General features: G+C 38.2%; 1 protein-coding gene across 30 annotated transcripts in view; it reads left to right on the top strand.

The window, feature by feature from the left end:
* The window catches only part of RIMS1 (regulating synaptic membrane exocytosis 1), a 303629-nt gene that overhangs the window by 156018 nt on the left and 133615 nt on the right, over positions 1-13996 (top strand). The window contains exon 1 of one of the 30 annotated variants that reach the window (XM_063152954.1): positions 9139-9465. The exons of the other annotated variants lie outside the window; for them this stretch is intronic. Coding sequence (XP_063009024.1) covers positions 9414-9465 — 52 coding nt within the window. The 5' untranslated portion in view covers positions 9139-9413. Of the gene's footprint in view, positions 1-9138; positions 9466-13996 lie in introns of those variants that run through there. 30 annotated transcript variants of the gene reach the window in all.

Raw genomic sequence — 13996 nt, 5'->3', positions numbered from 1 at the left:
GAAAGATACAACAGTGTGATATTTGTGTGCACTGGACCTTTCTGCTCTTTTCATTTTCTACACCGTCACCCAACAGTTTTTAAGATCTTTAAATAATGATTCTGACAACTTATATTGTTTGTTTTCTGATCCAAAAAAAGAGAAAGACTCTTCTAAGGTTTTAGTTCAAAGGGAGTTCTTTCACCACTCAGCTTGAAGATACCCAAGGAGGGGGCAGAGTTTTGCAGTTCAATTTTCAGTTTGATATGTGTTTTTGTCTTTCCTGAGTAAGTTTGCTGTGAGAATAGAAAGTCTGCAAGCAACATGTGCAAAGTGTAATATGAAACATGATTATTGGTTGGCTAAGGCATGTAGTAGACAGCCAGGACCTCCATGCTGCTGGTCCAACATGCTGTTAGTCAGTTCACCACTCCTTCTGTAGATACCCAGCTGCTGTAGATGTTGAGATTTGTTACTTTTTTAGGTATTCCAGCACTTCAAATCTCTGCATTTGTACATGTCTAGTGTCTTGAAAATACCTCTCTCTTATGCAGTTCTTCAGCACATACCCTTGACTGACTGACTGCTAAAATTGTATATGGAGAGATTTCTAATTGTTAAGCAACTTCAACCTCTTTTTTGGAACAGAGTGGATGTCTTGGAAATACTGTGATGCTATGCAGTAAATGCATGCTCACGTCAGAATTGTTTTAGATCCTCAATATTAAATATTTTATTACACATTCTTTTAAGCCACGAGGGAACTTCTAATAAAACATTATATTTAGAATAATTTCTTTATACATTTTCTTCCTCTCTGTAATCATGACATTTTCTATTTTAAAAAAGAAAATGTCATCATTCTTTACTTTGTCACCTGTGTCTTTGCTGTACATTATGTGCAAACTGGACCAAGTCTAACTTGCTCCATTGAGCAGGTTGAGAAATGTGTATTGTATGGTTCATTAGGACCATAATTAGCATGAGATTATTTTGCAATTTTCAATGTAGTTCTGCAGAGAATTTAAGGATGTATTTAAATTCCATTACACAGAGGTTTTGATTCCATATCAGTCCTAGCTTAATATATATGAGATTAGTTGGGGGAACGATATGTGGTAAAGGAATAAGTAAAATGGTTCTATTCATAGCATGGCTTGGGTTGGAAGGGACCTTAAAGATCATCTGGGCAGGGATCCACCCCCTAGGCCAGGTTGCTCAGTATCCCAACCAGCCTGCCCTTGAACCTCAAGGGATGGGACATCCACAGCTTCTCTGGGCAGCCTGCTCCAGTGCCTCACCACCCACTGAGTAAAGAATTTCTGTTTAACATCTAATCTACATCTCTTCTCTTCTAGTTGGAAGCTATTCCTCCTTGTCCTACCATTATCTGCCTATGTAAAAAGCCACTCTCCCTCTATTTTATATTCCTTGACTATCTCTCAGGCATGTGTAATTCAAGACAAAATGCTTTCAGACATACAGCAACATATACACAATAATTTATAGAATTTAAAGTTCCAGTATTTGTAACCTAGTCCTCAATTTTGTAATTCTTTCCTCTGCAATATGAGCTTCAATTCTAGTTAGCTATTCTTATTGTGTAGACTTAAGGACACAGACTTCTTTTTGCCTCTAAAATTCTGTGGGTGCTGTAGATCAGCTTAGAAGTTGTCATTTGCAAGTAGAAGTCACTTGCTGAATAAGATGTGAACTTGTGTTAAGATGTGAGCTTGTGAATAAGATGTGTTCTTGTAGTAACAGGTCAGTAGTGTATATGTTTTATGGTTGGCTTGTTATTAATTTTGTTGTTTTAATGAGAACATAGGTACCTTTTCACTGGAAATGTAAACTCAAATATAAATGTAACTTGCTATAAATTCAAAAGAACAATTTTTGAAATGTTGATGGTTTTAATAAAGTTTATTAACTAAATAGCATAATTTAGCTAATAAATAGAAATAATCTAATAATATATAAAATAAAATTATATCAAAGTTTTATATAATTATGATCTAAAAGTAGGTAAATATTTATACATTTTTATGCCATGCTATTAAAATAATTAGGTTCTAAGAATTTATTTGGCCCTTGCTCAGAGAAAACAAAAACTCCAGGGGTGGCCCTTTTTAAACTGTAAGGCCACATGTTCTTAAACCATTAAAATTGTGCTTAATGAGCCACCAGATGGAGCAGTCAAATCTCACTCTTTTTGTCAGCCTCTGTGCAAGATAGTTTCTCTCTCTCAGCAGAGAGAGAATCTGGAAATACAGGCGCACTTTACTGCTTGAACCAGTAATTTGAAAACCTTTTTTAGATCTTTTCTGTATGTGCATTTTTTTTCCATAGGCAGATTTACAGTGTCCTGTCAGCTTTGGGCAGCAGTGACACACAGCTTTGCAGAGCAGGAGGCTCATGCTGGGCAGAGCAGTGCTCCCCAGGTGACTCTTTAACCCACGTGCACTTGATACAGTTCTCAGCTGAATTACGAGGTGAGCAAAATCTTCTGCTCTGGCAGTGAATCTTAACCAGTGTCATGAGCTCAGGGCTGGTGACAGCCACATTTCTTTCAACTCTGCCAGTCCTGGGTCATCCAGCAGTGTCCTGCCAGCTCCTGCCTGTCATGCTCCAGAGCACTACCTCAGCAAATCTGTGTCAGTTTATATCAAAATACATGGCATGCTAGGAATTTTGTATGATCTGCAGGCCCAAATTTTACTTAAAATATAGTATAAAGGTGACTTGCATTTACAGATAAAATAGGACCTTACAAAGGAACTCAGAAATACAGTCTTAAATAAATGTAGGTTCTCAAAACTTTCTGGTGTTTGCTGTTTCTGCCAATTTTTGTGTAACACACTGAGCCTTATCAGTGTACCCAGGTGTAGGTTCAGTTATCTCCCATGGGAGACACATTACTGATCTGCCAGCAGGGGAGTTGTCACTCTCTTTAAGCAGACAATGTCTGGAGAAGGGCAAACCAGTCCCCTGTGAATGGAACTGAATGTTTGGGAATAAATCCAGTTGTGCTGCTGCTAGCTCTTTTCCACAGAAAGGTTGCTCTGAAATGAGTTATAAAACAAGTTGGTTAATCTGTTATTGTTACCAAGTTTTAAAGATCACTGCTAAGAGAGTCTTAGGGAATGACTATTCTTACAAGTCACTGAAACACTTAGGGAGACATTTAATTTTTTTACTGAGCAGTTGTTTTATTTTTTCTTAAACAAATATACCATTTACATTTTGACTTCCCTTCAAATATATCCTTAAAAATCCTAATATATCAGCATAGTTTCTCTAAAAAGAAAAAAAAAAGCTGCAACAACAAATATTGATATGAATTTTAGGCATGTTGCCATCATAACAACAGTTATCTGTGCTATTGTGGACCTAATCTTACTTTGCCCTAGAAAATTTTTATAAGGATTAGGAATGAATTTTCTGACAATGCTTAAACAATGTGGTCACTGTTAAACCCTGCATTTAGATGTGTGGTTTTAGCAATTACTTTTTTTGTTTGTCTGGATGGTGTATATAACATTTTAAAGTAATAGAAAATGCTGCTTAATAGAGGTTCCTTTTGGAATGGTCTACATGTCTACATCCATTTAGGTAGTAGGAAAAAGAAAAGGAAAGAATGTGAGTTAAGTTGTCAAAATTATCCTGAAGTACAGAAACAGAATAAAATAGTAACACACAAATGTCTATCACCCCTGGCTGTATAAACTTTCAATCACAGCCTGTACAGGAATTAGTTCAGGATATGTGTAGTTGTTTGATTTTTTACTTTGTAATGGGGGTGGAGAGTTTTTAAAGGGAGGGAAAAAAAGTTGTTTTAAGGATTTTTTGTAAGGTTATGTAGCTGAATTAATTAAACTGTAATGACATTGTCACCTTAGGGAAGTTCTCCTAGTTTTGCTGTAGTCTGGGTTTGAATGGAATGCATTTTGCTCGACTTCTCTTTTGGCAGGAAAACTCAAGTTCAGGTGGATGCCTGCAGCCTCTTCCTCCAGGCTGAATGGATTGCAGAAGTTTGGTTCTGTCAGTTCAAGCCTGTACTTGAGCATGGCTGTCAAAAGTGGTGCTGGCATAGCAACCCTTCAAAGCAGCTTAAACTGCATCAGGCAGGGAAGAGACTTGGCATATGGGTCTTCCACATCCACTGTGCTATGGGGTGTGGGGGGAGCAGTAAAGCAACAACCAGAAACAGTAGTTTAGCTGAGAAAAAAAAATATTTTGATGCCATTAATCAGTAAATTGTAAAGTCAGTGCCTGCAGATTTGTCACCCTTTAAATGAAAACATCTGGCTTTGGTTAGCAGTTGGATAGCTGAGCAAATTGCTTGAATTAGGGTTTGTGTAAAATGACCTTTGGCTCTAAAAAATGCTATCCAGCAGATCTTTTATGGATATTTTAAGTTAATATGTTACTTACTGCCCTTGTCATGAACAAAAATACTCCACAAAATCTCTGTACACACAGAGGGCAATTCATCATCCTCAGATGTCAGAAGAAGTCCAGAAATCTGTAAATCTGACAGTGGCTGCACTGTTAGATTTGCACTGATCTTTTCTCTTGACTGTCAGTAGATTCTCCTCAGTCAAGGCCAGTTATCAAAACGATCTATCTTAGGACTTGTTGACATTTGTGAGTAGCTAAGGAAACTAAGATAAATGCATTGCAAAAGTACTGAATCATGAAGGTTAGATAGCAAAGATCTCAGCCACTGCACCTGTGGGATTGAAGGCCCAGCCCAGGTTTTCTAGGCTGAGGGTTCATTTTGTTTCTTTCCACTTTCACTGTCACGATCTTCTTCCTCAGAGGAGTCAAGAGCAATTGAGTCAATCCTGGGTAGAGGAGGGGAGATGAAACATCACAGGCAACGCAGTACTAAACCATTGACAGAGAACTTGGAATGATGGTTGCAAAAGCCGTAAATAGCAGGGTGTTTCTTTACTGACTTTTTCAGACCTGTGTCCTTGAAGGGGTTCCTATCACATGGTTGTGCAGAAATGCCTTCTGTCTTCCAGTCTGCTGCAGAGTGGTGGGTGATGTTCTGTAAAACTCCCCCAGAGGACCTCCAGAAACAATGTGGTCAAGCCCTTATCCTGGGATGCCAGTGGCGCACACCCCAGCCTGCTCCCACTGTGTGCTTTTACATGGTGTTACTCAGATGGATGCCAACTTACCTCACTTTCACTTTGAATTGATTAGCTTGGATCATGGTTTGAATCAAAAGCTGTGGAGCAACAATGGCATGACATTGATTTAGCTCAAACTAAATAAAAGACCAAGCTTATTGGCTTCAGCATATTACTCTGTTGATTTGACAACCTAGTTTCTCCTTTGGTGCTTTTTAAGTTTTCTTGTTACCTGGCTAGAAATGTAAACAGACTATGCTCATGCCTGAAAGAAGAGGAACTTGGATGAGCTCTAACAAGTTTGATGTGTGTTTAAAGGCAGATATTCCTTTAATGAGCTATATGTCTTTTTCACCAGAGGTTAAGAACCAATCAGAGGTTGGTTTTTTTCAGTAGTTACAAAAAATTTCACAATTGGTCCTATGTCAATCCATAACCCCTTCTTCAGAAGTGTGTGAATTAATGTATTTGTATATTTATGCATAGAAGTCTTTCTCTGGTAAATGGTCCAAAATTGTCTTTGCAAAGTTGTAACTATTTTGCCAAAGAATCTGAAAAAGAGACTGAAAAACATTCAGTCTCTTCACTGGGCAATACTTTACTGAAGAGAAGATGTAGTTATGCTGCAAGTGTTTTAATAAGCTTAGTCTTAGCTAAACACTGCACTTAAGCCTATCAGAAGCAAGTATGTTCTTTTCTAATGAGTTTAATTCTGGGTGCAAAGCCAAATACCATTTTGAGTTTTCTGTGATCTCTGTAGAGCTTTGGTGGTCTGGAGCGCTGCTAGCACAGCAAAGGAAAGCCTTGTTTCCTCCCCATGCATCTTTGTTCTGGTCCATTTTTGTGTGTCTAGTAATTTACCACCAATCAAACTCCAGTCTTTAGTCCATCGCTTGAGTCAAGTGGTGAGGTCAGTTTTCCACTTCACAGTTCACCAGTCAATCCATAGCTCCCTGATTTGGCTGGAAGAATATTGTGAGAGACTTGGTTGGAAGCTGTGCTACAGTTAAACAGTATCTGCTGCTGTCCCTTTGCCTGCAGATCCAGAAGGCATACTGCTCAGGCAAGATTTGCCCTTGCTAAAGCTGTGCAGGTGGTTCCCAGCCACCTTCTTGGCCTTCATGGGCTTGGGGCTGCATTCCAGAAGGATTTGTTCCATAACCATCTCAGTATGTAGTTTCCCAGGTCCTTTTCTTTCCCTGCTTGTAGAGGTGTGGGATGTGGCTTGTCTAGTCCCTGTTCATCTCCCACATTATCCAGGACCTTTTGAAGCAGATCAGACAGGGCTACAGTGCAAGATGTCACATACCGTACCTAATATTGTATCTAAGTCTCCTGAAGTTGTATTAGAATATCTTCCCCAGTGTAACTTGGCTTTGAGGTCTGGAGACTGCAACACAGATATTTTTTGTGGCTTCTCTGACTTTCTAATTTAAATTCCAAGTTTCAAATAAAGAAACCTCTTTCTTTACTTGAATTGGTCTTTTTGTGCTACAGAATTAAGCTTGGGACCGTTCTCTGACTTTCCCCTTTCCAAAAAATTGATGTAAAACTTTTGGTTTAGAGGACAGCTGCATTTTCACCGAGGCAGAAAGCTGAGCAGTATGTTTAATTCTTGGAATTTGTTCTCCTAAAACATGAATAATGGTAAGAGTTGTGTGAGATTGAACAATCTCATGCTTTTCTAGTGGTCTTAGAAATTTTTATAACTGCAGGAGTATCATACACAGATTAAGATCTAGACCAGCTATTAGCAGGAAGATTATGAAGGGCTAAAATATGGTGGTCAAAATCTAACTATCAGATGCCTAGTGTAACATGTCTCAGAAGATAGTGGCAATAAAATAATTTGAAAAGGTAAAAATCTGCAGAGATTACAAAGGCAGTGCTATCCTGTGCAAAGTTTGAAAGTGTGTTATAACTTAATTATGTATTTTTACTAGGAAAATGGAATTACGTCCAGTTTTACAGTTAGTTTCCTATGCTTTGATACTATTAATGTGTGTAAAAGTAAATAGACCAACTATCAGCACTTTATTCTTCAGGTGTCAGATGAGCTTTGGGACAGCGAGAGAGGCTTAATGTGCCTGTGGCTGGGAGGACAGAAATCCATCCTTGGGGATGAGCAATGCATGCTGGATTTGGTGGTACTTTTCTTTTCTGCAAAATGCCCTTTCTGACCTCAGAACATTCTTCTGTTGCTCCTCTTTTCCCTTATTTTCAGCAAATTCTTGCAGACACCTCTGCCATCTGAAGGTGTTAGGCTGGGCCATTTAGACAGGGCTTGGGCAAGACTCAAGGCTAGGGACAGCAGTGGGGAAAATGGGCACAGAGAGCTGCCTGCTGGAGGAGCAGGGAGGAGTTATCACTCAGGGGAGTGGGAGACAGTGAGAGCTCTTACAAAACCATGAGGCGCAGGCAACCTTTCCAAACTTGTCTGGGAGAGCAGTTCATTATTCTTTTCACAGACACATGTGTGCCATGGGAATGACAGGAACACTTGAAATAAGTCAGAAAAGAAGGCCCATACAGTACAGTCTCATTTACCAATTCTGAGGCTGTAGCAAGCAAGAATTTTTCATCTGTTGATTTATGTTATGACAAAATCCCCTGCTTTGTTTAGTACATGCAGGTGGGGAGAGGTGAGTGTTCAGGACCCAGGTATGCTGTGTTCTGGAAGTGAGGCAGGCCCTCAATGCCTGCCCTGGCAGAAGAGGAGCTCATCCTTCAAGGAGGAATGCAGAAGGGTCACTGGATGGGTGTGGAAGCATCAGGCATTTGGCATACTCGGTCTGTTGTTTCTTTTGCAAGAAATGTTTCTGGCTTTAGGAGAAAGCTGGGTATGTGTTCCTTGGTCAGTAGCAGATGATCACTGTCTCTTGAAATACATAAAGACTGGACACAGTTCTCCTCCAAACAAACCATCTCCTAACAAGGGCATGTTGTGAATAAAGCAGAGTTAGACAGGTGAATGTTCCTCCTGCTGATACCATGCTGCAGGGGACACTTAAAGTCAGCAGTGGCCAGGGATATTCTGTGGCTTTTGCTGTTGACTGACATGTAGGATTGTGAAAGAGAGTGTTCAGTACCTTGGGTTTGATCCAGAATTGCAGGGAAACAACTTGATTAAAAGTTTATTATCATTATTATTAATGGATCCATATATTGTTAAGTATGAAAGAGCTGTAAGCTCTCATTAGCTTTACTATTTATATTTTATCCCTTCTAAGCTTCTCTTTGTTTGCTTTTCTTTCTCACATTTTAGTTTCTAAACAGCAATTTTTTTTTGTATTTTGGATGTCCTGCATTGTGTTTTGGAGGTCCTGCAGTATGTAGATAGGCTGCAGAAAGCCATCTGTTTGTACAGAGGAAGGCTATCTCTGCCACAGAAATAGTTTTATTGTTGTATCATTTGGATATGATTACAGTAGATTTAATACTTTAGTAAATTCTATTAGCTATAATTCTCTAATCATCTGGCTTTTGCAAATGCAAGTTCTGCTTTTCTGTTTTATCTTGAACATGTAATTTGGAACACAAAATGTTATTTCCTGGGGGTTTTTATTTGGAGTGTATTTTTCTTATATAAAATTACGTTTCCATGCACACATCTGTTACATATGAAAAGAATTAAATTACCCTATTAATTTGTAAAAAGTGGTAAGTTTTTCTCAAGGGCCGTTTGTGTTTTCAGTGTGCTAGAAGTAAATCTGCAGCTTGGGATGTTTTACATAAATTTAAAAAAACACATTTCCTAAACACAATTGCTTCGTCTATGCAGTTGATTAAACTTGTTCAGTGCACCACTGCTGAATATAAATAATAACTGCAGCAGTGGTATTGATTACTTAGGTGCCGGAGCTTACTGTTGGCTCAAAAGCATAAGAAACTTCTCTCCTGTTCTATCCAGAGAGGAGGAGCTTTTCCCCCCCATCTTGTTTCCTGAGGGTTGATTCCGGGTTCCTAAAGGCCCGAACTCTTCCCAAAGGCTGCGAGTCGCTGTCATTGCAGGGAGCTAATGCAGTAATCGATGCTGGCTCCACACTGCAGAGATTTGTTTTGCTGACAAGAGCTCTCGTTAGCCCTGTCTGCTGTCAGTGTGTTCAGTGTTTGACACTGCAGAATAATTTGGCTTCCAACCAGGACGCAAGGACCTCATGACTTCTTTTAGATCGTCTCCTTCGCACTGAAGTGGATTTTTGCTGGCATTACGCTTTTGCTACAGTTGCAGGCTGGATTCAGCAACCTACTAGATGCCAGCTGTGCTTTAAACATTCTCTTGCTGAAGCTGCTATGTTTGCTGGGTTTCTCCAGTTTCTGCTCCAAACGTTGCATTCAGGGACAGGTAAATAAGGAGCTGAGGTTTTAATTATTTTTTTATATTTCATATTTTTAAACAAAGTTATATCCTTTTATGAACAGATTTATTTAACTGTGCAGTTTTAGTGGAGTTGTTGTATCCTTGGAATGTTAAAGTCTTAATTGTAGCATATGTTCAGCTTAACGAGGGAATAAAGAACCATTTTGCTTTTAAGTCTGTGTTTCAGTTATGTTTATGTTTTGAAAGCTCATGTGATAAATATAATTTGACAGTAGTGATGCTATATGGAATGAGCTTTTAAAGAAAAATCTGTATTTGGAAAGTGCACATCAAAATAGAAATGAGTTTCTGAAAAGTAATCATAATGTTCTTATTGCATTATGAGTTCTGCATTTTGTAGAAGTCAAGGATAAAGAATTTAGAAATTTACTTCAGGAAAAAAGTGAAAATTCCTGTGTTTTATTTCTTGATGACAGAAGACAATTGACAAGTCCTTAATCTCCTGAATTATTCTTTTCTTAGGAGCTTTAAAAAGTTCAGAATGGAATGTGATTGGGTTTTTTTTCATATTATTTAGGAGGCAAAATCATCAAACTTATGTACATAGAATATAAATGTTTTTGTTTACCATAAGATGCAGTTATGGTTATAATAATATATGGGTTAGAATAAATGTACAGTTCTGGCTATTTTGTACATTATTTCTGCTTGATCATATTGATGCATTGCACTTTCTGCTCAGGGAAGGACATCAGTTTTTCCCTTTTGTATTTGAAACAAGGTCCTCAGCTAAATTGCTGAAGGGTCACAGGGGAAAGTGAGAGGAAGGATTCACCACTGCAAGTTCCTTGGGCATTATGCAGTGTGTTGAGAATAACAAATACCTTTGAAATCCTATATCTAACTAGTTGATAACACTGTCTATAAAAACTGATTTTGGAAAGCAGTTTTTTCACTAGAAGAATTTATCCTAAAGATGTGTGATAGAATAAGTTATGAAAGAGGTTTTATGCTCTTCAAAATAATGCTTCAGATACTCTATTTTTAGATATATATGTTGGAAATCTATGTAATTTCAACAGAGTTTGGAGGACAATTAGAGTTTACTGAGGGCAGAATATTGAGAGAGGCATTGGAGAGAGTGTGATTTAATAGCACTCAGGAACAGAAGCAGCAGCAGGAGTATCAGGAGGACAGAATGCTGAGGCTGGGGGGACAGTTGTCAGCCTTCGCTCTCCGTGGAGTGTAAAGGATAACACTGAGAGCACCTTTGGCTAAGGTCAAAGCCTTGCACTCTCTCACACTTAGTAAGTTGTTTATAGGTACATAAAAAAGCTAAATCCCTGTTTCTTCTTCAAGCTGTTTACTGTGTAGATAGATGGCTGTAAACTGCATTCCAGAGGTCTCTTGCACATCTTGGCATAAGTAGATGAAGAAGGTGAAATAGGATTGGGATTGAGAGGTACAGAGCAGTGGCACCCTGTGTTGCAGTGATTCAAGGCTGTGCTGTGGGCAGTGGACAATCAGCAGCATGTCTCCAGCCTTTGGAATAGCATGGACCTGAGAGATCTAAAAGATGCTTCAAAATCACCCTGAGCCCCACACCCCCTGACTATAGAGTCATAATGGACTATTAAACCAGGCTATCTATAGCTCTCTGTCCATTAAATTTGTACCATCTCTCCCCCATAATGATACTTCAGTATCATTATCCTCAATATTCCTCAATATTCCTCTCTGAAAACTGATCTGTGTGCTGCAAGGACAGAATCTGAGAGAATGAGCTGTCATCAAGGTCAGCTGTTATGTCGGGGTATTGGTTAAGTACAAGGCTGCCCAGAAGAAAAACCATGCTGGACAATAACACAAAACAAAGTCCACAAAAGGAAGAGCAAAACCTTCAGTTCCTCACCAGTCTCACCTTTGGAGGCATTTTTCTAGCAAAAGTAGGAATGGCCCGGAGTCTTGGTCTCTGGCCAACCCTGTAACTCGCAAGAGGCAAGGCTAGTGCTTTTCCAGCAGCAGCCAGGCTGCTGTGCCATCCTCCCCTGTTACCATTGAGATCAATTGTATCCACCTCATCCTCTTCTGCACTGCTAGTTCTCAACTGGTGGGTTTTTCCCTGTTTCTATACTTGTTTATCCTGCTCTGAGTGTGGAGCCATTTCCTTGGCTGCTCTGAGCCTGATCCTCTATTTCCAGATTGGTTTTTTTTTGCTTGTTTGTCAAGATAGCTTTGAAGTCTGGTTCTGGCCTACTATAAAAAGCCATTCCTTTGTCCTTGGGGTCAAGTCCCTTACAAGTCCAATATGTTTCTGTTTTATTACATGGAACAGTAGTGTGAGTGTTGACTATTACTATGTTCCAGACAAACACTACAGACTTGCTTTATGAATACTTCAGGGGGTATTTGTTATCAGTTTTGGCCAAATATTGTTAGAATATATTTAGAATATTATTTTCTAGGTAGGTTTTCAGCCTATGCTAGACACTTTTTCTTGTGTGGCTCTTAACATGGCATGCTCATAAACAAAACTCCTGCTCAAATGAATGTATTTGACATCTGCTGATAGAGCCAAATAGTAGCAGGTTCTTTACATAGTATTCTTGATTGGCAACTACTTGGTAGTAAATACTAAGTAGTAGGGACTAAATAGTTGCAGAATTCTCTCAGTTGTTTTTGCATACATTGCTGTTTGCATTGTATTTTGTGTTCTTGAATGTCTTGTGTGCTTCCTGGTACTCAATCACTCTAAGGAGCACACTCACAGGGAACTTTCCATTGATTCTTCCAGAAAATGGAATATTTATGATTTAATTGGTCAGTCTTTCACTGCATTGAATTGGCCTGGTTCTACTTTTAATGTTGATATTATTTTTAGATGCTTCCATGATTGCTGGTCTCCTTTTGTTGTTGTGGTTGCTTCCTAATTTTCTCTAAGTGTGGAGTGTTTTGCTTTGGTTATTTGGCAATAAGATTTCATTGGTTTTGTTTTTGGTTGTTTTTTTTTTTTTTAATAGGAAGGTTTTTGGCTTTTTTTCTGCTCAGCTTTGGTCTCTTTTTGAAGATCATGAGTTTATTCATGGTCACATTCATAACTATTTCCTCTCTACTGGTGGGAAGCAAAGCTCCTAAGATCGTTTGCTCATTGTTTTGCAAGTGTCAGTGATTTCTCAGAGTGCACTCTGGAGATTCTCCCTGCAGTATTCCCCTCTGAACTGGAGAAACAAAACTCTCATTATCTTCTAGTGCAGCATAACTGAGGATACTCATGAATGATAGTTAAAAAAACGAAAACAAACAGAAACAATAACAACAACACCAAAAAAAGAAAAGAAACCAACAAACCAACAAACAACCCCAAATCAACAAAAAACTAAACCAAAAAACCCGCACAGTGCTTCTTATGTGTGGGCTGCTGCTTTACAGCCTTACAGTCATTTTGTTTTCTGTTTTCTTAATCTTTGTTAAAATTTCTTGCTGTTGGGAGTATAGAAACAGCCTGGGGTTTGAGCAGAGTTTTTTTGCAGCTTTGATTTTAAATGATAATTTGTAAATAAATCAGTTTTTAACAAATACTAAAATAAAAAACTTAAGACTTTTAAAACTCTCAGAAGAAAAATACCAAAGGAGACCCAAATGGAAATATTACCTTTTTTTGCAATCAACACTACTCAATGGGTTTAATCTGTACAGGAGATAGGGAAAAAAACCTTAACCAGCCCACAGGGGAAAGAAACCAATTATGTTATGCTGAAGAACATCATGTATATTTGAAATGCATTTGAAGAACAGCAGAAAAGAACTTGTCAGGCCTTCAGTGTACTAGGTAGCTATGTGTACATATGTATCCAAAATTATGAGACCATGTGACTTTCTGAGATGACTTGCGATACATTTTTCAGATTTCATTATACAAAAATAATTAAACAAAACATTATCAAGAAACAAAAATATTATCAAGAAATCATATTGAAACTGAAAGTGTTAATAATATGAAACAGGAACTCAGTGAAACTGTTGACACAAGTTAGTGTCAATATTGAATTTGAATGAAATAGAAATAATAAATTTATTTAAAGAAGCTCTAAATTTCCAGGAGGACATCTCCTTTCATCTATCTGCAAAATTAGATTTCACTCAAGAGAGCAATCCCAGTCAGCAAAACCAGAGACAACAATTAGAAAGCAAAATTTTCCTTAAATCTTTAAATGCCACAATATCAAAATCAAAATGTTTGCCTGTTGATTTTATGTTCCTGATGCTGAACATTTTTCTTGTATCCTCAAGAAAATAGTTTTAATGAACCTTGTAAAACAACTTTCATATTAATAGAAGTTCAGGCGTCTTTCTTCATGTTTTATATCTCCAAGTCTGTCACACGTTGTCATGGCCCTACAGAATATGCTTTTAAGGACCATCCCTCTGTGAATCATACACATTCTTGGACTCAAATGCTTTCAATAGGACTCACATATACTCAGAATAGCAGTTTAGATGGTCTCTGAGATAAAAATAAGAATCTAGCTGGGAAGGGGTTGATGAACTTTTGAAG

Source organism: Melospiza melodia, chromosome 3 (assembly GCF_035770615.1).
Source record: "Melospiza melodia melodia isolate bMelMel2 chromosome 3, bMelMel2.pri, whole genome shotgun sequence".
Classification (NCBI taxonomy): Eukaryota; Metazoa; Chordata; class Aves; order Passeriformes; family Passerellidae; genus Melospiza; species Melospiza melodia.
Note: the sequence above shows the minus strand (reverse complement) of the source record. Positions and strands in the feature narration are given on the sequence as shown.